This window comes from Lampris incognitus, chromosome 11 (genome assembly GCF_029633865.1).
Source record: "Lampris incognitus isolate fLamInc1 chromosome 11, fLamInc1.hap2, whole genome shotgun sequence".
NCBI classification, from domain to species: domain Eukaryota; kingdom Metazoa; phylum Chordata; class Actinopteri; order Lampriformes; family Lampridae; genus Lampris; species Lampris incognitus.
In genome coordinates, this window is record NC_079221.1 from 35236874 (window position 1) to 35264007 (window position 27134).

A 27134-nucleotide genomic window follows, 5' to 3' on the forward strand; every position below is an offset into this window, starting at 1 on the left:
CCTCTTACACCAGAAAAGAACAGATGACATAGGGACACCCATTTGTCCACGTTAATGCCTGGTATTTACATTTATTTTTCATGTGTGGATACGCTAAATCTAGACTCCCCACTCCCTGTAATCTAGTCTTGAACTACATCCCATCCTCCAGAGTGCGTGCTGCAGGTCCACTGAAACAGGGAGGTAAACATTGGCAGTCATTACCAGTATTAAAGCAGCTTTCCGTTTCACATCTGTCCATTCAGCAGATTTCAAAATTTACACTGAAGACACAGTCCATTTAACCTAAGAATATCAGTTTTAAATAAGTCAAGCACTTATGTTTTTAAATAAGCTACGAGTCATTAATCGACCACCTTGAAACAATTTGTCTTGTTAGATTCAAGGGGCACTGCTGTAAGTTGCATATCGTTATGGGTACTGGGTAATGCATGAAGCACTGGGGGGGGGGGTGTTAATCGGTAGATTAGCATATTGCTTTCATCTCCTCTGCTCAGTATTATTAATAGCCATGATGAAAAGACAAAGGGCCCCTTCATGGGTAAAACGTCCCCTTTATGAACGTGGTCATGTGGTGCGGCTGCCCTCTGCTGGACACATGCAGTAGCACATCTGACTCACCACTGGTTGCACAAAGAGTAAATTCCACTTTAAAGGGAGAGTTCACCCCAAAATCTTAAAATACATGGGGTCCCCCCCCCCACTCTTACCTGTAGTGCTATTTATCCATCCAGATCGTTTTTGTGTGAGTTGCTGAGTTTTGGAGATATCGGCCGTAGAGATCTCTGCCTTCGCTCTCATACAATGGAACTGAATGGCACTCGGCTTATGTTGCTCAAAAATACATTTGAAAAACTCAACAGCAATGTGTCTTTCCAGAAATCATGACCCGGTTACTCGAGATAATCTACAGCGCTTGCGGTGAGCAGTTTCATGTAGGTGTAGTTCGGTCTGACAAAGTCGTTCCTACATGAAAGTGCTCTTTGCCACTCCAGAGACTGCAGAAGCAAATTAGCTGCCGGCTAACTCTGGTGCAATTGTAAAATTGTGCGTTGTCCCTGTCAAATAAACAATAAACTAAACGCTTGGACACTCTTTCAAGGATAAGGATGTGCACATCCTTGATAGGGAGGAACGCTGGTTTGAACGGGGAGTCAAAGAGGCCATCTATCAAAGAGGCTATCTACATATGTGAAGAGGGAACGACCATCCTTGAACCTGGGTGGGATGGGGTGGGGGGTGGGGGGGGGGTTAGGAGTACATCCGTCGCCATTTTACAATGCTGTGATTGCAACTGTTCTTCAATCCTCGGTGAATAGTACACATGGCCATTGTAACTCTAGTTAATGGTCAAGGCAATCTGCATATGAAACCGATCGGTAGTTTCGGTCGTTATGCCACTGTATTGTTTATAAAGGTGGGGATACCTGCAGCCAGTTGAGACTGAAGAGGTCACGTAGAAGTGATGAAACGTTTCTCCCTCAATAATCGTTGTGTCCAGATGAACTGATTTATCTTTCTTTGACATTGCTGTTGAGTTTTTCAAAAGGTTTTTTTTTTGGAGCAACACAAGTGGAGAGCCATCCAGTTCCATTGTTTACATTACGTTACTTTAGTGGTGGTTGAAGTGAGTTACCCCCTTCAATGTGAAGCGATTTGGGTGTCTAGAAAAGCACTATATAAATGTAATGTTGCGGATATGTTTTAGGGTCTTTTCCCCTTCCGTGCTATCTTTTGTGCAGAGCTGATTGTAAACATGAGATGCCACAGCTACGCTTGTTACCATGCGCTGTACGCTGTGTGACGCCTGGGGGATTGAAAAAAAAAACTACAAATCCAAGCGCGTCGAAAGTTTCCTGAGTGTGACGTCACGTCCTGCCCATTCGTTTGGCGGGAATGGCTGATTGACAATTTGTCACCACCGGCCGGCCCGCGAAGTTAGGGGACTGTATGGCACACAATCAGAGGAAGGAGCAGCGTTTCTACACCTCTCTCTCTCTCTCTCTCTCTCTCTCTCTCTCTCTCTCTCTCTCTCTCTCTCTCTCTCTCTCTCTCTCTCTCTCTCTCTCTCTCTCTCTCTCTCTCTCTCTCTCTCTCTCTCTCTCTCTCTCTCTCTCTCTCTCTCTCTCTCTCTCTCTCTCCACTACAACAAAACTTGAACTCTATCTACAATGACTGGCCGCTCACCGGAGCTGCGATTGGATTCTTTGGACCACTGAGCGGAGACGTCCTCGCGGGGGGTCCCGAAGTGCCTCACGGTAAGCAAAGCTGCCTCTTTTAATTTCACGTTGCGCCCCTGCAGTGGCAAGTTCGCTTGTTTGCTTGTCACGGCTGTGCCATAATAACTGGGGGCTCGTCCGGGAAGCTAGCGTGATTAGCATGTCTTATTAGCCGAGCAGTTCGTTAGCTGCTCATAAGCAGAGGCGTTGTCGGGCTTCAGGTGGGGTTGATTTTGTCGGCCTGGCAGTTGGACACTTTGGTTTCCACCTGCAACGATCTAACGTTCTGCTTGTGTGACTAAATAGCGATAGCTCAGGTATACATCTAATCACCAAGACAGGTCTATCGCCAATACCCTTTGTGGGATGTATTCTATTATGAGATGTATTAACGTGGAGAGATTATTGTTGTGTTTACATTTTAGGATTCAGTGGCGTAATTAGCTCTTGGAGTGCGGTTAGGTACAGGCTAGTGCTTGAGTGAGCGTGACCGGTGGAGGCTGTCTCCTGTTTGTTGTATTGCAGCAACAACAACAACTGTGGTTTGCAACAGATGACATTATATTGGTAAAAGCAGGTTGCTTTGCTTGTTGTTAGCAGCTAACTTGGCTAGCTACGCATTGTGTCACGAGATAAGCTATTGTTAGTTATTTTTGAATTAATCCGTATACAAGTGAGGAAGATAGCATCCGAGGACCGAGCTGTTTGTTGCGTTGTGCTGTGGTAGACAACGTTGTGAGTGATTCCCCATAGAGAGGGTCGCCGTATTTGCCTAGTGTATTTCAGTTAATCATTGTGGCACCATCGTTAGTTGACAGTATTTGCTATTGTCATGCTCCCTGCTGAAGCTTCCTGCTCCTCTTAAACCCGCCCTCCTGCTCACACCCCTCTGCTTATCCTCCAATCAGCATCTGCAGCTGTTCCCACCAGTACTCTGTCTCCACCCACTGGCACTCCCCCTGCATTATCCGTCAGCTTATCAGTCTGCTTGTCTCTTCATTATTCCGGTCCGTTGGCCCTTGTTGTTTGCTAGATCGTAGTTCGTGCTCCCTGCCTGCTTCGTATCCCGCCTGATTGTATGCATTGCCTTTTTAAAATTTTATCAGTAAAGTCACTCTTGCTTAACTCCTGCCTCTGCTCAGTGATTCTGCGTGTGGGTCGTCTCTGATCTGTGACAGCTATATAGGTAATATGTGTATGTGTTGGTCTTCTTTGGGTTTAATTTGTGTATTTCAAATGCTTTGCAAAATGGACACCTTGTGGGCAAGCCCAACCAAACTATTCCGGTTGCACCATTGAGTCCCCCTCCAGTCATGGAGGAGCAGTTTTCCAGGGTAATGATTGATTGTGTTGGCCCCCTCCCCAGAACTAATAAGGGTGTTGTGGTTTATACTGATAAGGCGGGTAGTCCTTTTTATGAACTATGAACTTTTTATGAACTAGGAACAAACAACAACAACAACTGTGCATACGTATCCTAACCGACTTCTGTTCTGCTTACGTACATCCGCCTGAGAGCACGCCTACTGGCCTCTCGTCGTATTGCCTATAGTATAGGCTCACCACCGTATTAGTCCGTGTATATGTTCAAACCCATGTACTACATCCTCCCTTTTCCACAGAACAAAAAACAAAACGATCACATTACAGACTTGTTTGTTTCACTATCAGTTTGGAGATATATCAAAATGGAGATATAACACTATCCACAAGACCACTATGAACTGTTTAAAGGTCTGGCTTTGAATGCTTACTATATCTATTCTTGACATCAGTACTGTGTTACATTCTTCATACATTCATTGTTCATACTAGACATTCCTTACGATTTTTTTCTTAAGAACTCTGTACACTTTGTACCCAGTCTTTGTACCCAGCCTCCTATTCCTCGATCCAGGTTCGAATCCCCGTGTTGCCTCCGGCATGCAGGTGGGAAGCCGGATGTGGGTATGTGTCCTGGTCGCTGCACCAGCGCCTCCTCTGGTCGGTCGGGGTGCCTGTTCAGGGGGGAAGGGGAACTGGGGGGAATAGCGTGACCCTCCCACGCGCTATGTCCCCCTGGCTAAACCACTGTCGGGTGACAAAGAAGCGGTTGGCGACTCCACATGTATCGGAGGAGACATGTGGTAGTCTGCAGCCCTCCCTGGATTGACAGAGGGGGTGGAGCAGCGACCAGGACGGCTCGGAAGAGTGGGGTAATTGGACGAGTACAATTGGGGACAGAAAAAGGTGTGTGTGTGGGAGGGGGGGGGGGACGACTGACACCAAAATTTAAATTTTAACAACTTCAATACTATTTTTCAAACAATTTAAAATCGCTGCTGTCCAACGCCTGTAAATACTGCAACGCCTCGGTGGTAGTCATGGTGCGTCAGAGACGTTGGCGTCTGTAATTAGACATGTTTGCAATAATCAAAAATCAAGTTTAGACTATTAGTCTGCACTGGAGAACACTAGCGTGTTTCTAGGGCGGAGCAATGAACATTGTGAAGGAATTGATAATAATAATAATAATAAATTAAACTTATATAGCGCTTTTCTAACATTCAAAGTCGCTTTACAATAAACGGGGTGAAACTAGACAACAGATAAACATAACAAACATACAGGGATGGATGGGAAGGGGAGCTACGAGAGGGAGAAGTGGTAGCCACACACGACGCCAGCAGTACTCTCCCACTTAAACAGATACAAAAGGGCAAGAAAAACAAAGAACAGCACCGTAGACGTTGATTTTCTGTAGGGGTTTACTCCCGTAGCCTATTCCTCTCCCAAGGTATCCACTAGGCAGTGGCACTATTTAACTGGTTCGTGGGCATCGAGGAATATCATCCACTCACCGGTGGGCCAGCATACCGCAAGTCTAGGGGCCAGACCTCCTCCAAGTCCCTTGTAGATCAGCCAGGATCCGAGGTGTACCCAGTTACCGTGTGTCGCCACAAGGAGGCACTACATAAGGGCTTGCTGTTGGAGAGGCTATGTACTGGCAGGAAGAGACTTAGGTGCTCAGCTCTCCTGTTCGCATTTCTGCTAGCCAGCGGTGAAGGTTGAGAGTGAGACGTGACAGGCACAGAACACTGCACCAATTGATGCGACCAACACACGTCATAAATAGTTGACACTATCACACGCACAATCACAGGCAAATTATGAGCCGTCTTCATGGTCGTTTTATCGTAACTTTTTGTGCAATTGATCTAAAACTAATTTTAATGCAAATATATGCAATTTTAGGAGCATTCAGGAAGCGGCAGGTCTGTATCTTTTAATTTTCACAGTTATTGAACTTTGAGACTCCAAAACTGTTAAAATGACGGCCTTGGTTGTACATTCATAGTGTACCCAGTGTAGACGGTTTTAAAGACAGAACAGTCTTTTAGAGTCCTTCAGGTGAATCCATTAATGCACTGAATGTAAACAGTCTGAAACACATGACAGTTTTCATCTATATAATTAAACTCATTCATTTGGCCACATTGATGGCCTACAGGTAACCATCTTAATCATAGTCATTAAGGTATGATGGGTGCTGGCGATTGCTTCTGAAAGGATACCTCGGTGTTGCAACAGTAACAGTGTCACTATCATCCTCATCAGAATCTGTTTGAGTGTCCTGTATCTCAGCATTGATCTTTTTAAAGAAAGAATAGTTTCTGGTTATGGAATGTCCATCTTTGGTTGCTGTGACCATCGAACCTTTGACACTGTGTAAGGCTAACTGTTATATGGAGTTTGAGCTTGTTGTGCTTGGGTTGTTGGTGAAGCATAGTATCACCAGGGGTGCGTGCGCTTGACTTGGCATGACATCATGCGTCTGAGTCAGACTTCATCTTTGCTTTAGCAGTCTTGTCTCATTCTCTGATTTTGTAGTCAGTGTCATTTTCAATGGTCGTGGTGATCATCAGGATATTGGTGTGGATTTTGCATTGGATCATCAGTTCTGCAGGTGACGCTTCAGTGGTGCTGTGTGGTGTGGAGCGGTACTCATGGAGAAATGTGTTGAGTCTCTGTTTGCATGGGATGCTCTGAGTTTCTGCCATGCGGATGGCTTTTCCAAGTGTGCCCATGAAGCTTGTGCTGTTGCATTTCCTTGAGGCCAGAGGGGTGTTATTTTCTGGTGGTGGAAACCTAGATGGCCAGCAAACTTGGAGAACTGTTCACTGTTGAAAGGAGGGCCATTGTCTGTTTTTAGGTTTCTCGGAATTCCAACCATGGAGAACACTTTATCTATGGCTGGGATTGCTGTGTTGGCTGAAGTGGATCTCACAATTTCAACTACTGGGTAGCGTGTGTATTCGTTTATGATAGCTAACAGGTATTCTCTGGTAGGGACTGGGCCATAGAAATCTGCACTGACATTATGCCGGGGGGCTACTGGTAGTTCGGATATCTTCAAAGGTTCTGACTGTGCTATGGGTGTATTGGCCTGGCATGCTAGACAGTTCTTAAAAGTGAGTTCTGCTTTCATACCTTTGATCTGAGGAGTGTCTTTGTCTTTACAATGCCCTGGTGTCCTTCATGGGCTAGCTGTAGCACTGTGTTCAAGAGATGCAGGGATGACAATCTTTGTGCCTCGCATGAGTATGTCATCAGTGTGTGACACAGTGAGCTCACTACTGATTTGTTTGTACTTCTTGAGTGTTTCAGTGTGCTGTGTGTCACTTGCAACTTTGTACCATGTGTTGTCTCTGATGTGGGTACTGACCTGCAGGACTGGGTCTTTGTTTGTCTTTTATCTCTGAGAGAGTCATTGCTTTGGGTGTGGCATGTTGTGCCACAAAGTTCACATACTCCTCCGCCACCTTCTTTGCTCTTGTGTTTCCACTTGTCTGCACTGGAACAGGGTGACGGGATATGTCATCCGCAGGGTTCTCCACTCCTTTTCTGTATTCTACCCTGAAGTTGTAAGGCTGTAGTCTCAGTCCCCATCTTTCGATCCTGCCAGGTGGGTCTGATCGGGGGTTGTTCCAGATCACCTCGAGTGCCTTGTGGTCTGTGACGAGGGTGAAAGGGTTGCCATACAGGTACAGGTGGAAGTGTTCACAACTCCAAACACTGGCCAGTGCTTCTCTCTCTCTGTTTGCGAGTAGCATCTTTCCACATCACTGAAGGCATGGCTGGTGTAGGCTATGTTGTGGAAGGGAATATCCTGATGTCAGCTGGGGTGAGTTGTGGGCGTAGTCTCAGTGTACTGAGCACCTTTTCACTAATAATGTTCACTACAGCCCCTGAGTCTATCAGTGCTGAAATCCTAACATCATTCAGTCTGTGTCTGTGGCTGCATAGCATCGTTGCTGCCACTGGCTACAAACACACATGCCTCGTCACTGCTAGATGAATGTTGTGTGTTAACACTGTGTTGTTGTGCTGTTAATGTTATACACTTTCTTGTGCGTTTTGAATTGCCAACTGTTTCTGGGTTTCATGTCAAAGTCTTTTCCAGGTTGCTTTTGCTTTGACCTGCACTCCTTCGCAAAGTGATTCAGCTTGCCGCATGCTTTGCAGTCTTTCCTTTTTGCTGGGTGTTTTCCACCGTGAGGGTATTTTCCGCCGCAATTCCGCACTGGTTGTTGGGCTTGGCTCTCCAAGCGCTTCGGTTGGTAGCTGGTCGCCTCTTCTGATGCACTGTGTTCACTGACGCAGCTACACTTTTCCATGCCTACTCCTTGCTGCTCGGACAATTCCAGCGCAGGGATGAAAACCTGATATCAACTTTGGAGGGGACAATTACATGAAATGTTCTCAAGCGCAATTCCTGAGGGGGACACCAAAAGTAGTGCTGTTACACATAGCCTACGTTGTAATATATTAAATGTATATTGAGGAACCATACTTACTACTACTGGATAATTGATAGGTAGTTAACTAAAGGGTTGTCCCAACTTGTTCAAATGTTTAAATCATTATACTACTACTACTAGTTATAGCAGTGTTCCTTATCAGTCAAGTATGCATTTTATTTACAAGCAATATCAAGAAAGGCCAGTAGGTGGCAATGATACTGTACACTGTATGGGTGCAGTTTTCGTAAATACAACAAGCATGGTGTGATCTCGTCTAAAAGAATCTCCATTGAGAAACTTCACAAAGTTGGTCTCAGTATTGGGGGGAATATATCGTATTTTTCCCAGGATACCCCCGGGATTTCCCCCATGTTCCAGCGATCTCCCATGCTTTAGGATATCCATCCAGGCTCCTTGAGCGCTCCTCTGCGTAGCCTCGTTGAAGAGCAGCTTTGAATCAGTTGCACTTTAATCTCCTTGTTGACGCCGTTAAACTCACAATCCTTCGCGAGCATATTGCAGCGAATTGGGGGGGGGGGGCACAGCCAGGACGCGAACCCGTATCTCCTGCCCGCAGGCGACAACGTTAACCAGTCGACTAAAGGGTCCGGTCTACTTATTCGTGTACGTTACAATATGTAGTCTTTCTTGTACAGTATGTGTCTAAATTTTCACCTGGCAGTTGCACTGCTCTTCTAAACATGTACAATTGGTATTGCACATTCTTTTTAGGCGCGAACTACTTTCCTAGCTACTTTCCTGACTTTTCTCTTTATTGGAAAAATGTATTGTTTGGTATTCGCGTTAATAATAGCAAAGTATCACATTCATAAGTCAAAATGTAGCCATTCTAAACCCATATTTTTAGTCTTTGAAAATGACACCAAACAGTACATTAAGACCATCACTGACTCGAAAAATAAGAAAGCTGTGAAGACTGTCTATTTTTGCAATCTATTTAATTTCTTTATTTGAAGATTCCCCCTGGCGCCATTTAAATTTTTGTTTTGTTTTTGTTATATTAACAACTCTGTTGTTTGTATTTGTTGTTCTTGTTTGACAGATATGTTTGAATACTGAATATTGTTTAACAATAACAATTTTAAAAAACTACTTTCCTAGCGTGTCATAAATGTCATGCACGCGCTCTCCTGCACGCGCTCTCCTAGCAGCAATGCTCCTTGCCTCGCATCGCCTGTAATGTTCATGGCAGTAGTATAATTTTCACACCGCTGCACCCATTTGGTCCAGCGTCGTCTTACCAAGCCTGGATCTGTTTCTGTGTCGAAAGCTGGCAAAGTGACGGTGTTTGCGAGTGATGTTTTGAATTCAGTCTTTTGTTAGCCACTCGTGGTCGTCCGTTGGTTGGCTTAGCACTTTGTGTTTGTTCAGTTATTCGTCGTCGTTTTGTCCTCGTCGCAAATGTGATGTTCTCGTGTGTAATACAAATTACTAAGCAAACGCGGGACTTTTCTGGAGGAGCTCAGGTTCAATGCATACAGCGTACTGTGAACTATTGTCTGACTGATTTCGCACGGTCTGCCTCACGTAATGTAAGACTGCACATGACGGCAATACGTTACTGTCGTAAATATCAGTCACGGTAATGTTGTACATATCCATAAACATTACACACACCAAAACGATCTAGATGGATAAATGGCAATACAGGTACAGTGCATCCGGAAAGTATTCACACCCCTTCACTTTCCCCACATTTTGTTATGTTACAGCCTTATTCCAAAATGGATTAAATTCCCTTTTTTTTCTCATCAATCTACACACAATACCCCATAATGACAAAGTGAAAAAGGTTTTGTAGAAATTTTTGCAAATTTATTAAAAATAAAAAACTGAAATATTGCATGTACATAAGTATTCACACCCTTTGCTATGACACTCAAAATTGAGCTCAGGTTCATCCTGTTTCCCCTGACCATCCTTGAGATGTTTCTACATCTTGATTGGAGTCCACCTGTAGTAAATTCAATTGATTGGACATGATTTGGAAAGGCACACACCTGTCTATATAAGGTCCCACTGTTGACAGTGCATGTCAGAGCAGAAACCAAGCCATGAAGTCAAAGGAATTGTCTGTGGACCTCCGAGACAGGATTGTATCGAGGCACAGATCTGAGGAAGGGTACAAAAAAATGTCTACAGCTTTGAAGGTGCCGAAGAGCGCAGTGGTCTCCATCATTCGTAAATGGAAGAAGTTTGGATCCACCAGGACTCTTCCTAGAGCTGGCCGCCCAGCCAAACTGAGCAATCGGGGGAGAAGGGCCTTCGGCATGGAGGTGACCAAGAACCGGATGGTCACTCTGACAGAGCTCCAGTGTTCCTCTGTGGAGATGGGACAACCATCTCTGCAGCACTCCACCAATCAGGCCTTTATGGTAGAGTGGCCAGAGGGAAGCCTTTGCTCAGTAAAAGGCACATGACAGCCCGCTTGGAGTTTGCCAGAAAGCACCTAAAGGACTCTCAGACCATGAGAAACAAGATTCTCTGGTCTGATGAAACCAAGATTGAACTCTTTGGCCTGAATGCCAAACATCACGTCTGGAGGAAACCAGGCACCTCTCATCACCTTGCTAATACCGTCCCTACAGTGAAGCATGGTGGTGGCAGCATCATGCTGTGGTTATGTTTTTCAGCGGCAGGAACTGGGAGACTAGTCAGGATCGAGGGAAAGATGAGTGGAGCAAAGTACAGAGAGATCCTTGATGAAAACCTGCTCCAGAGCGCTCAGGACCTTAGACTGGGGCGAAGGTTTACCTTTCAACACGACAACGACCCTAAGCACACAGCCAAGACAACGAAGGATTGGCTTCGGGACAAGTCTGTGAATGTCCTTGAGTGGCCCAGCCAGAGCCCAGACTTGAACCCCATTGAACATCTCTGGAAAGACCTGAAAATAGCTGTGCAGCGACGCTCCCCATCTAACCTTACAGAGCTCGAGAGGATCTGCAGAGAAGAATTGATGAAATGCACCTAATAGGTAGGCCAAGCTTGTAGCTTTGTAACCAAGAAAACTTGAGGCTGTAATCGCTGCCAAGGGTGCCTCAACCAAGTACTGAGTAAAGGGTGTGAATACTTATGTACATGCAAAAATTTCTACAAAACCTTTCTCACTTTGTCATCATGGGGTATTGTATGTAGATTGAGGAGAAAAAAATGAGCTTAATCCATTTTGGAATAAGGCTGTAACATAAAATGTGGGGAAAGTGAAGTGAATACTTTCCGGATCCACTGTAAGAGGGGAAAAAACATGCGTTATTGATTTTTGGGTGAACTCTCCCTTGACTCGACCACAAGGCCAGATTTTGTGCAAAGGAAACCACTTGCAATTTTTTTTCTTTTGTGTGAAACATTTCAGCTGTTTATTTGAATGTAAAAAAAAAACAGCACAGTGTTTAACATTACAGGAACCAAATATAGCCCACAATTTGCCTCTGAAAAACACACTGACACAATTTTTCTTCCATTGCCATATCTTGTTCGAATTATCAGAGGGATCCTTTAATCTCGGGTGTGGAGAACGAGGTGCGTTTTCCCCCCCCAACATTTTTTATTTTATGAAATATTTCAAAGAAGTTAAAAAAAGTCAAATGGAATAGTATTTTTTTTTTCCTCATGGTTAAAGGCCCTGCTACTGTGTACCGCCAGTCAAGCCCCCCGTGTTAGAAACTCCTGGGCCATGATTGCACAGTCCATGGCGTTAAGCCACAGAGAGGAGATCATAAGGGCACCGTATTCACAGACATGGAAGTAGACAAATCTGAAGAAAGGAGGTTGTGTGCAGAAAATGACTTATTACAGTACATTAATTAAATATCTGCGGAGGAAAAAAAACAGTCTTGTTTTCCTTCAATAAAGCGTCCTTCAGAGTCGGAGTTTGGGCCAAGCGCCGAGGTTATCTTTAAGATGGCACAAAAAAAAACAACAAAAAGTTTAAACTAGTATTGCCACAGTCATTCTGAAAATATGTGCTCTACCACGTCATTTGTACCTCTTTTAACCACTCCAGATAAAAACTTGGCACGGACACGTGGTTACTCTGGCCCTTGGCTACGACAGAAACAACTGTGCTGCTTGAAACTGAAAAGGTCCATAGATAAGCAAGACAAAAGACACTGTGCTGGATGAAACCGTAGGCAATTGAAAAGGGAAGGGGGAAAACGTGTATGGGAGAAGCACATACAGCAGATCCAAGGGCACATTTCCACATCTACTACTATCCACAGGAGAATGTCATCGCTGCCATCAGTAAAGACTACATTATTTAAAAGGCCTCATTGGAGATCATTGGACATTCATTGGGTCGTACCATTCAGTTTAGCAGAGCGGGGAGGGCTGATGGCACTATAGTGCAAAATAGCTTCAAGCACCCAAGACTATGTGACAAATGCATGTGTCCTTGCGCTCTCTAACCTGTGCTCTCTTTCTTATCACTGTGATACAGACAACTGTGAATGTAACCTCAAACTCCTGACCGGCAACGTGGTCGGCTTTCCACGACTTAAAAAGTGCTCACTTCGCTGAAAGAGAAGAGGGATCCATGGGCGTTACCCTGCCAAATCTTAAAAAAGGAAAAGAAATAAGATCGCTTGTGATAAAATCCAAAAAATAAAAATGTGAAAAAGCAGCTGAGCCGCAGGGACACCAGCCAATCAAATGAAAGCCCGGACCTTAAGCTAATGCGTGTGAACGAGTGCGATAGTTGCCTTTCAGTAATGCACATCCAAATACACAGAGGTGTTTATAGATAGCGCTCTAATATATTAATGTACAAAATATAGAATCTAGAATATCTGATAGGGTTTGGTGTTCTGGAGTCAAAATACAAAACCTTCAAGATAGAAAAAAAAACTTTTCATTGACATCCTTAAGTTGATTCAGTTAAAGCATATGGCGTGAGAGTTTGTGGCCTGGTTGTGCATTGTGTGTTTTATATGCTGCATATATTGTATGTGTGTGTACGTTTATGTCTGATGGGAAGCGTTCTCCAAATCCAAAACCCACTGCGTTATTTTCCTGTGTTCATTCAAGTACCCAATAAGGTAACGCTGTCCACCGAGGGCCCTCGCACCTGCGACAGACACGCCTCCACGACGTACTCCACAAGTTAATTATTGACGCCATAAAGGGATGGATAGTGCTGCGGTGCTGGCTGGTGCCTTGCTCAAGTGTCCACACTTCAGATTGCAATTGGCTGTATCATTCAAAACAGTGTACAAAGACAACATGGAGAAAATCTTGACTCACATAGATGTTATATGCACACATAAAACAGCATAGGTGTTTCACATGTACATGAAGTTCGGAGAGAGAGGAGAAAACGTCATTGTCCTCATGCAGCTTTGTGTTCGTAAAACACTTGGATCCTTCAGTTAAGAGTATCTGGCAGATTGGAGCGATTCGTCAGGACCTTTCGTGAGACCAACATCGTGCAAATGAGATTGGCCAGGAGCTTTTTCTTCTTCCTTAAGGCTGGCAAGCCCTGTCCCCACAATCTGTTAGGATGTCTTTGGTACCTTCCAACATACTCCAAGGCCAGCGAGGCGACTACGACCAACAGTTTCCTCCTCAGAGTGAGCTTTGGGATGAGTGTTCCCATCTCACGCTTCTATTTTATATTTGGACATCTGCAGGCTGGCCTATATAGCTAGGGCAGGGGTGGGTCGGGGGGTGTTCGGCACCATGACAGGGGCATCTGAGAGTCGTCTCAGTCAGCCGCATACTATTACAGGTCCATGAGCCTGCATGTTGCGTCAAAGGTTAAGGTGGGCTCCCATCTGTCCCAAGGAGCCCTCCCCAGAGTTGCGTCCCTCAGCAAGTGTTAACTGCTGGACGGTCCCCCGGTGAGGAAATAGGTCATCATCTCTCCTTTGCCCTTGACTGTCACCACGCCTCTGTACTCTAATGTGTAGTTGTAGGAACTAAGCACCTGGTAGAGGTCTGCCGTCACCTGGGGGTGAGAGGAAGGAGGGCAGTGGAGGGATTAGGACAAGGCAGCTTACACTCAATGCAGTAAATTGTGTTAATGGCACCAAAATGCTAATTTCCACATGCTGCCATCACCATTTTTTTAGTTTGGCAGTCCACACTATAGATTTATCTGATGCAGACTAAATAACCACGACAGGAGGCAAACTGAACTTGAATCATGAGGTCTTATTTAGGTAAATATTAAGTCAGTCATTTACATCACCTTTTTTTTTTGTGGATTTTTCTCCCCAATTGCACCTGGCCACTGCTCCACCCCCTCTGGGGAGGGCTGCAGACTACCACATGCCTCCTCCAATACATGTGGAGTCACCAGCCACTTCTTTTCACCTGACAGTGAGGAGTTTCGCTAGGGGGACGTAGCAGGTGGGAGGATCACGCTAGCTCCCCTCCCCCCTGAACAAGTGCAGCGACCAGGACACATACCCTCATCCGGCTTCCCACCAACAGACACAGCCAATTGTGTCTGTAGGGACGCCCAACCAAGCCGGCGATTCCCGTGTTGAACAGCACATTTTTTAACAAAATGCTCAACAGAAACATGTAGAAATATGTAATGACACTCGGCGGGCCAGATTCAAATGTGCTGCATCACACGTCTCGTGGCCACTTTCCCAATCCAGCACCCTAATAGACTCAGGTGTGCTGAGGTCTTACCTGGATCCTCTCCGGTACCCCGGTGCTGTCCATGCGGCTGGCCACGTTGACCGTGTTACCCCAGATGTCATATTGAGGTTTCTTGGCTCCAATCACTCCAGCAACCACCGGACCCATGTTCAGACCTTGGAGGAGACAGAGAGGCAACTCAAACCAAGACTCATGGTGGGTTAGCGTTGTGCACATAGTCCTAAACTGACTACAGCCACTGGAATGGCGACTTAAACATTTACTCAAAACGCATCTTTTTTTTTTAATCGCGTTTTCACACACTGGATAATGCCTTACACTTTTATTTATTAGCTATTAACTAACTATTGTATGAGTTGTGTGTGTTTTAACGGAGTCAACTTTATTTTGAATTATGTCATTCTAATTTTTTTAAAATTTATTATTATTTTATTTTTCCCGTGACTCGAATTCGGATAAGCGGCTTGGATGGATGTCGTCATATTTTATTATTCAGTTATGGTTTACCATTTTCTTCTTTTATTTGATGTGTTGTACAATGCACTGTATACATAACGTGTGATTTAAGTGCTGTACAATTATAGTGTCTGCTGGGTATTTACTTAAGAAAAAATAATTTTCTAGAATCGGAATCTTATAAACTGACAATGTAAAGTTAAAACAAGCGATGGTATCACATGCAACTTAAGACTTTTGTTAGCACATCTGCCTGGTTTCTTTTTGGATTACCCCACTCTTCTGAGCTCCACTCCCTCTGCCGATCTGGAGAGGACTGCAGACTACCTCATGCCTGCTGACACATGTGGAGTTGCCAGGGGGACGTAGCACATGGGAGGATTGGCTTCCCACCCGCAGACATGGCCAATTGTGTCTGTAGGGATGCCTGACCAAGCTGGAGGTAACACGGGGATTCAAACTGGCGATCCCCATGCTGGAAGGCAACAGAATAGACTGCCACACCACCCGCATGCCCTTTTGGGATGTTTTCATTCCTACCGTAGGACATCTGCCTCCATGTTAGTTTTTTCTGAATGCTTAAACACCAACAGTGATTCTTGAAGCACCGTCTCTGAAACCATTAACACTTTTGGAGCCCCTGCAATTTACAAGGAGTGCCAAACTGAATGCAAGTTCTCTGCTTTACACTCAGTTTGCAATTTATTAACACACTTCTAGCAAAACTGTAAACATTTGTCTCTACATTGCTACACTATTTTGCCAACTGCCTTTACACATCAACACGTGAAAACACTGAAATAATGAGTTCACTTACAAATCAGAGCTCGTTGACTATAAATAGAACTGCAGATAACACCATATTCCAAAACGTCAACAGAGTGAGTCTTTCTGCACTGTCTCTTCTACTGAAACACATTCGAACTAGGATGAAGCAGCTTTACAGAGTCCCTTGTGAAAGAAACTCGACTGTATAAAACAACTGCGATATGACTATGTGCAGATAAGCTGTGCTATCCTATCATTGGTACTGGATCTGGAAGTGTATGGTGCTACATCATATTGACTGATCCCTGTCTTTTCGTACTGTGCTACATTGTTTTGTCTTGTCTCTTTCAGAGAGTCATGGAGCTAATATACAGTGGTGTGAAAAAGTGTTTGCCCCCTTCCTGATTTCTTATTTTTTTGCATGTTTGTCACACTTAAATGTTTCAGATCATCAAACAAATTTAAATATTAGACAAAGATAACACAAAATGCAGTTTTTAAATGAAGGTTTTTATTATTAAGGGGAAAAAAAAAATCCAAAGCTACATGGCCCTGTGTGAAAAAGTGATTGCCCCCTAAACCTAATAACTGGTTGGGCCACCCTTAGCAGCAACAACTGCAATGAGTCTTTTACAGCGCTGTGGAGGAATTTTGGCCCACTCATCTTTGCAGAATTGTTGTAATTCAGCCATATTGGAGTGTTTTCAAGCATGAACCGCCTTTTTAAGGTCATGCCACAGCATCTCAATTGGATTCAGGTCAGGACTTTGACTAGGCCACTCCAAAGTCTTCATTTTGTTTTTCTTAAGCCATTCAGAGGTGGACTTGCTGGTGTGTTTTGGATCATTGTCCTGCTGCAGAACCCAAGTGCGCTTCAGCTTGAGGTCATGAACAGATGGCTGGACATTCTCCTTCAGGATTTTTTGGTAGACAGCAGAATTCATGGTTCCATTTACCAAAGCTAGTCTTCCAGGTCCAGAAGCAGCAAAACAGCCCCAGACCATCACACTACCACCACCATATTTTACTGTTGGTATGATGTTCCTTTTCTGAAATGTTGTGTTACTTTTACGCCAGATGTAATGGGACACACACCTTCCAAAAAGTTCAACTTTTGTCTTGTCAGTCCACAGAGTATTTTCCCAAAAGTCTTGGGGATCATCAAGATGCTTTCTGGCAAAACTGAGATGAGCCTTTATGTTCTTTTTGCTCAGCAGTGGTTTTCGTCTTGGAACTCTGCCATACAGGCCATTTTTGCCCAGTCTCTTTCTTATGGTGGAGTCATGAACACTGACCTTAACTAAGACAAGTGAGGCCTGCAGTTCTTTGGATGTTGTTGTGGGGTCTTTTGTGACCTCTTGGATGAGTCGTCGCTGCGCTCTTGGGGTGATTTTGGTCGGCCGGCCACTCCTGGGAAGGTTCACCACTGTCCCATGTTTTCGCCATTTGTGGATAATGGCTCTCACTGTGGTTCGCTGGAGTCCCAAAGCTTTAGAAATGGCTTTATAACCTTTTCCAGACTGATAGATTTCAATTACTTTGTTTCTCATTTGTTCCTGAATTTCTTTGGATCGCAGCATGATATCTAGCTTTTGAGGATCTTTTGGTCTACTTCACTTTGTCAGGCAGGTCCTATTTAAGTGATTTCTTGATTGAGAAGAGGTGTGGCAGTAATCAGGCCTGGGTATGGCTAGAGAAATTGAACTCAGCTTTCCAAAGATGTGATAAACCACAATTTATGTTTTAACAGGGGGGGGGGCAATCACTTTTTCACACAGGGCCATGTAGGTTTGGATTTTTCTTTTCCCTTAATAATAAAAACCTTCATTAAAAAACTGCATTTTGTGTTTACTTGTGTTATCTTTGTCTAATATTTAAATTTGTTTGATGATCTGAAACATTTAAGTGTGACAAACATGCAAAAAAATAAGAAATCAGGAAGGGGGCAAACACTTTTTCACACCACTGTATGTGGACGAGGTAGGTTTCAACCTCGCAAAAACAATGGCCCGCAGCAGAAATATCATCGGACACAGTGCCATTATCGATGTCCTGGGACAACGTGGTGGCAACGTAATGTGTGTGGCTCTTCACCATCATGCACCCAACACTGCACACATTATCATATTTCTGGACATCCTACACAACAGACTACTTCCTAATGACCCGGGGCCAGAGCAGCCCAGGTACTATATCATCTGGAATAGTGTTAGTTTCCCCTGGTCTGCAATTGGTTCACAGTTCACCGACTTTTCCTCTCCCCCATACTCTCTGTTCTTGAATCCTATTGAAGAATTCTTCTCTGCATGCTATTGGAAGGTATATTAAGTTTCCATTATTCATCCCCTTGGGGAAATTCATTTACTGCAAATTAACTCATCCTAGCTGTCATCTGTGTAGTGGAGCAGTGGGCTGCCGTCTTCATGCTGCGCCCGGGGACCAACTCCAGTTCTTTTCCCATTGCCTTGGTCAGGGGCACAGACAGGAGTATAAACCCTTACATACATGAGGACAACCTGGGATAACAACCACAGGGTTCAAACCCAGGACCTTCTTGTTGTGAGGCGACAACGCTAGCCACCGTGCTGCCAATGTATGATCTCCAGACGTACCAAAGTATACCCCTTCTACAGGAAATGGAGGAGGCCTGTGGAGACATCGATCAGGGGTCATGCCATGCTGCCTAGCTCAAAACATCACATCTGATGTGGCTGGACCCGCAAAGAAGGCAAAATCTAGCCTGATTTTTTTTTTCTAGCAAATGTTTTTGTTTTGTTCTACAGCGCTTTTGTTGTCCAAGGAGTATTAATGAATAAATTTTCCTCTTATTTGTATTGATAGTGTGTTATGTTGTTATGTTCGGAATACACATTCACATACCTGTGTGAATGTGTTTAACTACACGTATGACAAAACTTTATTGCAAACTGCCATGCCCTGCACACAGAAAAAGCCACAATTGTTATTCATTCATACTATCAGTGTGTAGTTGGTGCTTATTCAAATAATGGTTTTTGTGTAATGTATTGAAACAAAAACTAAAATTTTCAAAAATTGTTTGCTTTTGCAGAGATATATAATATTTTGCTGGTTTGGTGTAAGGGTTAGTGGGTAGAGTTTTGCAAAAATAGCCTATAGTTTCAAAGGTAGTGCCTAAGCAATCAGAGACTGTCTTCATATTCCTTCTCCACCTTACCTATCTTCATCTTGAAGTTGTTGAAGGAGTGTTCGTTGATGTACTTCATCTGGTCCATCATCCTCATGGCATAGTCAGCCAGAGCGCGGATATGCGAGCGCCCTGCCTTGTCATACGTTGAGTCGTTAAGGCCGGAGGCAGCCATGTACGTGGAGCCAATAGTCTTAATCTTCTCCAGCTGACGGAACTGGTCCTCGCTGATGATCTGGTGATGATGAGGAGAGAGAGAACAGGTTTACCCTCAAACTCGTCACCTCTTCATACATAACGCTTAAAATGTAATTAACACCAACAACAAAGCCATTTACACACCGTCTTGCATTCACAAACGACTACCTCAACACACTGTACAAAAATTCCTATACACACACGTGCAAAAACCACCAAACAGCATGCTCAGATATGGCACCTCATCGAAGTCGGCGATGATCTCGTTGAGCAGCCGCAGACACTCCACTCCCTCGTTATTGGCCTCCAGCTCCACGTAGAACTCAGAGAAGTTGCTGATGGAGGCGAACATGACGGCCACACACTCGCAGGACTGGTAGTAGAGCTCATCATTCCGCCGCTCCTGCAGAAAGTGGGCGGCCACATCCTTGGGCAGGATGTTGTGGAGCAGACGGCGGTTGTAGGCCTGCAGCTCCTCCATCTCCTCCTTTTCCTCTGTGGCCTGATGGAGGGGGAAGCATGGATGCATTTTTAAAGGATGGGTTAGGCAGGATGTACATTTGCATAAAACCAATACAGTTCTCTCTTCCTCTCTCTCACACACACACTGACCTGGAGCTTCCACAGGAAGTCAAGCCTAGCGGTGGATTCCACCTGCTGGGCATGAAGGTAGAGGGCCAGCACAAAGACAGTGATGACCACTGGAGTCATGATCTTCAGAGGAACCTTGGAATCCACCACACAGCTGAGGAGCACAACACACAGATGATTTACCACATACAGTACGCTAACGCCTACTACTGACTGATCACAAAAAACAAAGATTATGGAATTAGAGGTGTAAAAGTCGTTGTGGGTGAAGTATGGTTATGTATATGGGTATCATTGTAATACTATATTTATCTGTATGGCGCAGCACTATGGCACTGTAACTCGGATACAAGCCATCCACGAAATGTCAGCTCGTAAGCCTGGGCATCTGTTGCCAGCTGGTTATTAGGAGAGTATGAGTGACCATAATGTTTTTAGTTTAACCAGAAACTGATGATTTCAGTCTCTGTGGTGAATAAAAGGTCCCCATCACTCTCACCTTGTTCCATTGATGGGCTCACTGTGAGGAGAAAAACAAGACACTTTAGAGAGTTATAATTGACTGCACAGAATAACATTTTTGGTCACATGTTCATACATGGACTCATCCAGACGAGCAAACCAACACGCACATTCACATTAACCAACAAAAGGCATATGCAGTGAGGGTTTGCTGACTCACATGGCACTGGCCATGACGAGTAGGTCTTGGTTGTCGAAGAGGTTGACCTCGGGGACTTCCATGATGAGGAGGTAGACCAGCTCGATGAAGAGCATGAGGAAGAGTTTACCAATACTGCTGACTTGCAGGAACACGGAGCACGCCAGCAGGCTCAGCAGCACACAGGAGGAGAAATACTGTGGAGAGAGATATGGAGAGTGGGTGAGAATTCGGCATTTGCAAAATTACATTTGGTTGTGAAGCTTTGAAATGACGTGTATGCCATTAATTTAGCGAGTTTGGAACAGCATAAAATGCACTAATGCACGTGTGCACAGCCCTACCTCTGGAAAGTTGCAGATGGGGGAGCCATCTCCGCAGGGGCCGTGTTGTGAATCGAGGGTGTAGTTGAAGAGGTAGGCGTGACAGGCGTTCACGCTGTCCAGGGTGACGTTGAGCTCGTGGCTGATGCAACGCCGCAGGTCATGGGTGCTACAGGTGAACTAAAGAGGGTCAGAGATCAGCGAGTATAATTAGACGTGATAGTGATAAAGGAGAGTCAGGAGATCATTGAAATGTTCACTTTGGATACGTAATGAACACGTGTTCATTAATCTGTCCGTAAGAGCAGGTCATAAAAACTCAACGAACTCTCTGGAGAACTCCAGTAAGTGTTTTTATTTTCCATCATAGAACTTACTATGTTGACGAAAGCGGAAAGAAAGACGATGATGATGGTGAAGACGCCAACCAGAGTGCTATTAAGTCGGGACTGGACTATCCTCTTTGACAGCGTCTGCAGGGACGCCGGGAAAAACTAACAGCAGAAAAAGGAAGTAGCAGAAGAGGCCAAGGTGGATGATAAAGGATGGAGACAACAGAGAAGGGAGAACAAAGACAGAGATGGAATCAGTCTAATCTTAGCAGACCCCAATGATTGTCCTCAGTCTTGCCCGCAGCTCACTAATGTACCATGCCTGACTTGAAAAAGATGAATGCCTCTCCTAACTTGACAAACCAAAAAAAAAAGAAAAAAAAAGAGTGTTTTGGAGAAAAACGTCCATATATAAACAAAAACAGATGTTAATTTACCTTGACAGATTTGTTATCTGGTTCTAATTGGATTTCACAAACCTAAGACAAGTAAGGTTTGGCCTCCCTATGTCTTCTGAGTTGCCAATGAATTTCACAATTGTCAATCAGCAACACTTCCTTCTATGTTATCCTTGCATTTCTTAATATGGAGAAAACCCACAGAGAACCCAAATCTGGACATACCCAGCTTTCTCGATTTTCCACTGCCAGCTAGGCAAGGTAAATCCCAGGATTTTCAGAATGGCAAACACACAGAAAACATTCTTTCATTTTCTATCAAAATATCCCTGCTTCGTTACAACTAAGTTAATACGTTAGAAGTCTTATTTCCGTTTTCTAAAGTAACTGTTTGTGTTTTGTCGTGGTCACTTTAAGACTCACAGGATGTCAGTAACAGAAAGTTATGTCATGTGACCAGTAATCAGGAAGTAGTACGTGAGCACGACACAGAGCTGTGGTTTTATTGTACCTGAGCTAATCCCGTGACATCTGCATACACTTTATGCCTTTGGTAGCATCGTGGGTATATATTGATTGTTTCATCGTTATGCATGGTCGCAGATCATTAGTTTTGGGACAGTGTTACGTTCCGTGAAGCTGGATGCTAGAAATCTACTGAGTTACTATTGCTAATGGCTACACTGTTCCTGGGCGGCCATTGGAGGTTCATGTAAGAGTGATTACAAATAAATGAATGAACAGGTAATGATTACATGTTAAAATATGATGCCATGTATTTGGAGTTGAATATACAATGAATACATCCTGTAACGGTAAAGAACAAGGGGAATAAAGTTAGTCGAAGCCGGCGGTGAGAGCAGGGGGAGAGAGGTAATGTAGAGGAAGTCAGGCTCCGCGATTTCACACATCCAAATCAGGCGCTGCACATGGTAATCTGCTCTGCTTTTACCCCTTGTAAAATTCTGGTTTTGCTGTATGACAAAACATTGACTCAACGGTAAAGCACACCAATAATGTCAGCATCATGCAGGTTGAGTTAAATGTTGTTTTGCATCTCTTATTTCCACGGTGGCCCGTCAGCACCCAATACTGCGAGAGCAGGCCATTATTTTAACAGGTGAGACGTCCTGCAGCTTCCCGGAGACTGCATTATGATCTGTGACGCCGTCGTGCCTGCATCCTCCCCCGATGCTCCCCACTCACAGCCTGTCAAGGTGTCAGTCATTTGCTGCGGGACTCGCATGTGTGCACATCGAATTGAGACACAGTTGAGACACATGGGAGGGAAAAATCAATGCCTCTCCTGAGCGTCTGCTACCCCCGCCGGTGGTACAGCGTGTTGTTATGTTGTCCTACCAGAACACTGATTAATGTGGTGGTTTTAGGACAGCCTCGGATGAATACCTCTCTACCGAAGACGTCTGTACAAGGTGAATTCATGTCGATATAATCAACAGTGGGTTTACTGGGCAGGAAGTTTGCTAATACCTTGTTTTAGGTCTGGCAGTCACTGTCGCGATATGAGCAAGTGTTAGTTAATGACTACATAACTGGCAGCAAAGAGACAACAAAATGAAAGCAATGTTTTCTGAAAACAATAATCACCATCACAAAATGGTGTCAATTTAAAAGAAAAACCCATAATGTCTTCAATCGGAGTCTCGGGTGGTCTTGGTGTCATTATTACTTTCTGCTGTGAGATAATCTTGGCCACAACCCAAACAAAACAACGCATAAAAAACTGGTATCTATGATTAGCTATGTCCTTACAGGAGAGAGATTTAGAAGTTCAGCATCCGGGTGGCATGGCGGTCTATTCCATTGCCTACCAACGTGGGGATTGTCGGTTCAAATCGCCACGTTACCTCCGGCTTGGTCGGGCGTCCCTACAGGCACATTTGGCCGTGTCTGTGGGTGGAAAGCCGGATGTGGTTAAGTGTCCTGGTCGATGCACTAGCGCCTCCTCTGATCAGTCGGGGCGCCTGTTCGGGGGGGAGGGGGAACTGGGGGGAATAGCGAGATCCTCCCATGCACCATGTCCCCCTGGCAAAACTCCTCACTGTGCCAATTGTGTCTGTTGGGATGCCCGACCAAGTCAGAGGTAACACGGGGATTCGAACCAATGATTCCCGTGTTGGTAGGCAACAGAATAGACCGCTGTGCTACCCGGGCGTCCCCTTATTTTGAATCCTTAATCACTCCTACATTATTCAGATAATTTTTATGTGCAAAATGTGCTGACAAAAACAATCGGTCTGCAGTTTCCCTATCTGAGATTAAGGTAAAGGGCAAGGCAGTTCTGAGCATCACGACCTGGAGATATCACTCACCCCAAAACAGGAGTAGACAGCTGAGATGAACATGACAGCCATCAGGAGGATCAGACAGGTAATGAAGAATCCTGCCATCAAGCTGGAGCTGGTAAACATAAAAAACAATGCGAGCGGAATCAGCCTTCACATACTTACATTCATGTGCATGTGAGTACTGTGTATATAAAATATGTAATTTTGTTTGTCTTGTCAGAAGGCCCACACAGTATACAATGGCATCTGCATCTCTGCAATCTTGATGCACCTCTCAATCCACCTTTAAATGGATTTTGCTTTGTGTGCGTGTGGTGGTGTGCACTGACCGAGAGAGACAGGAGAGAAGCATAATGGAGGCATGGTAAATAGCAGTGAAAGAGGACATTGTGTTGAAATAATCAAAGGGAATGGATGAAATGGTAATGAGAGAGGAAGAAGAGGTGGAGGAGAACAAGAGATGAAAAAGGAATGAAGGATGGGAGAGAGAGTTGATAGAAAAAAGATCAGCGAGGAGGTTTAATAAAAAGCTAAAAACACTATATATATATATATATATATATATATATATATATGGAGAGGGAGAGAGACAGGCAAGCGAGAAAGTGCTAAAAACATCTTAGCATTGTTTTGTATCTGCCATTATGTCCCAATCACGGCACACTGATTTTAATTCCGTATTCATCTATACTGCACTTATGACCAGCGGCATTAAATAAGCCGTGCCATCGTTCCGAAACAATAAATGCAGTCGCAATCATCTAGACGATAGCAAGCCTATTATCAATCTGAAGAAAAGCTACAGTGCAAGAAGCAAGAAGTTTTTTAGAGTTTTTTTTGGGGGGGGGGGATTTCCCCCTATCTCCTCAGTTGTACTTGGCCGATCACCCCACTCTTCTGAGCTGTCCCGGTCGTTGCTCCACCCCTTCTGCTGATCCGGGGAGGGCTGCAGACTACCACTACCACATACCTTCTCCGATACATGTGGAGTCGCCAGCCACTTCTTTTCACCTGACGGTGAGGAGTTTCGTTGGGGGGACGTAGCATGTGGGAGGATCACGCTATTCCCCCCAGGCGCCCCAACCGACCAGAGGAGGCGCTAGTGCAGCGACCAGGACACTTACCCACGTCCGGCTTCCCACCTTCAGACACGGCCAATTGTGTCTGTGGGGACGCCCGACCAAGCCGGGGGTAACACGGGGATTCAAAACCAGCAATCCCTGTGTTGGTTGCCAATGGAATAGACCGCTATGCTACCTGGAGGCCCAGAAGCAAGAAGTTTAAATAAGAATAGAGATATGTGCACGTCTGACAGAAAGAGACCGGGGTCTCTTAGAAAAGACTAACTACATAGGACACCCCAGTGTCCTGTGTAGGAGTGATAAGTCTAGAGTGTTTTTAAGGGAGAACTCACTGTGGCACAATGATGACTTGGATAAAGCAGATGAAGAGGAAGACCAAGGAAGCGCAGGCTACATAGGCCCCAAATCTGATGTCCACCTGTTTGGAGTACTGAAAGGAGAGGGACCAGAGGGAGGAAAGGAGATGAAGAGTGAGTTTTGAACTTGGATGAAAAGAGTTTCCTTCTCATCTTTCACTCCTAAAGAGAAATGGAAAGGCATCACTGCAACAAATTCACATTAGCATTACACTACCTGCAGCACACTACCTACAATGAAGGTGAAAACTCTTTTTTTTGGGGGGGGGGCAATGGTGCCCAAGGAAACAAGATCTGACACACATTGCAAGGACAATGTAAGTCATATACCGCACTTTTAAGAGCGTGCATATCACTCGACAAACAAATGTACGAGTTTTGGGACACGGCTTAATGATAACTGGTATCGCTCGGTGTTGCTGGGTGGAATTGGATCCCACACATGGGGTTTGTAGGATAATAAAACTGCTGTCAGGGGACCAGGTACCTGAGGTAAAGCCTGAGATTTTCTTGTTGCAGCCCATGCAAGACTCCATCAAGAAGGTCCTCTGATGTGCTGTAAGGAGTCAATTTGCAATATTCTTGCCATGCCACAGAGAGATATATTGCATAGAGACGCAGGTGAAAGTCTAAAATCCAGACTTCCTTTTCTCTATTTCTCTCTCTCCTGGCTGCCTTGGCTTGATCTCCACTCTTAACACTCCCCCTCATCCTATCTTCTCACTGTCTGATGCAGTTTACTTCCTCTTCCCGCTGGCAGCATCTCCCTCCACAGTCTCACCCCTCACATGCTCCCCACCTCTTTTTCCTCCTTCTCCCTTCAACTTTGCTTTGATTGACTCGCTCAGGGGAAACAGTGACGAGAGAACAAGAGAACTTCTTGCAGAGGGAAGATTGCATGTCATGGCCAATTATTTGGTGGCATTATTGGTTCTGTGAACGCGTATGTGTGTTTGCGCACGCTGCCTCACCTTCTTCTCTAGGTCGGGCTCTCGGAATGTGAGCAGGAATTTCTTGACGTGTTCCGAGCGCAGCCGGTCGATGCTGCGGGCATCGATGGCCCGGCCCAGGAACTCGTCTACCTCGTCCTCTGGGTTGAGGTTCTCCTGTGTGTTTCTGAAAATGAAATGTCTAGATAACACAAGACGAGACCAGCTGTTGTTTACCTCTCAGAGGGGATGGAAATGCGTCCTAAGTTTCTACTGCAGTTTTTACTTTTTCTGTTCATTAAAAAAAAAAAAGTCTCAGGAAAGTACCGAACCCCAGTAACATAGGTGCTAAAGCCCTTTTCACAAGGTGGAGCAACCTCAGAGTTGTATTCCCACCCACGAAACGTAACACAGAAGTGCAGTGATACACAGTATTTAACTAACCAAGTCAAAAATGTAATGACTCAAAATGCTCTGCCATGTGAAAAGAGGTAATTTACCTTAAAGGCAAGCCCTGCCCTTTACCCCTCCCAAAAAAAAGGCAAGTTATTTCATTGTTAAGACTGATTACTTGGACCCCATGACACATTACAGAAATTAAAGGAAAACTGGTGTTTTTTAACCTAAACCCTAGTTTGCTACCATTAAGAGTCATACAAAGCAATGGGTCATAGAAGCTTTTTTATTAGACCCCCCCCCCTTTTCTCCCCAATTGTACTTGGCCAATTACCCTATTTTCCAAGTCATCTCGGTTGCTGCTCCACCCCCCCTGCTGATCCGGTGAGGGCTGCAGACTACCACATGCCTCCTCTGATACATACGGAGTCACCAGCCGCTTCTTTTCACATGATAGTGAGGAGTTTCATTAGGGGGATGTAGCGCATGGGAGGATCACGCCATTTCCCCCAGTCCCCCCCCCCCCCCAAACAA

General features: G+C 44.8%; 1 protein-coding gene across 1 annotated transcript in view; it reads right to left on the minus strand.

Annotated features, from left to right (window-relative positions):
• Positions 1-13841: 13841 nt before the first annotated feature.
• Positions 13842-27134, minus strand: part of adcy5 (adenylate cyclase 5) — a 120494-nt gene continuing 107201 nt past the window's right edge. Inside the window, exons 10-21 of the mRNA XM_056289066.1 lie at positions 26247-26391; positions 25252-25349; positions 23862-23949; positions 21176-21292; positions 20820-20978; positions 20497-20672; positions 20314-20334; positions 19836-19968; positions 19465-19725; positions 19056-19260; positions 14666-14790; positions 13842-13970 (exon numbers count right to left, since the gene is read on the minus strand). Of these exons, the coding sequence (XP_056145041.1) occupies positions 13842-13970; positions 14666-14790; positions 19056-19260; positions 19465-19725; positions 19836-19968; positions 20314-20334; positions 20497-20672; positions 20820-20978; positions 21176-21292; positions 23862-23949; positions 25252-25349; positions 26247-26391 (1657 nt within the window). The remainder of the gene's footprint in view (positions 13971-14665; positions 14791-19055; positions 19261-19464; positions 19726-19835; positions 19969-20313; positions 20335-20496; positions 20673-20819; positions 20979-21175; positions 21293-23861; positions 23950-25251; positions 25350-26246; positions 26392-27134) is intronic.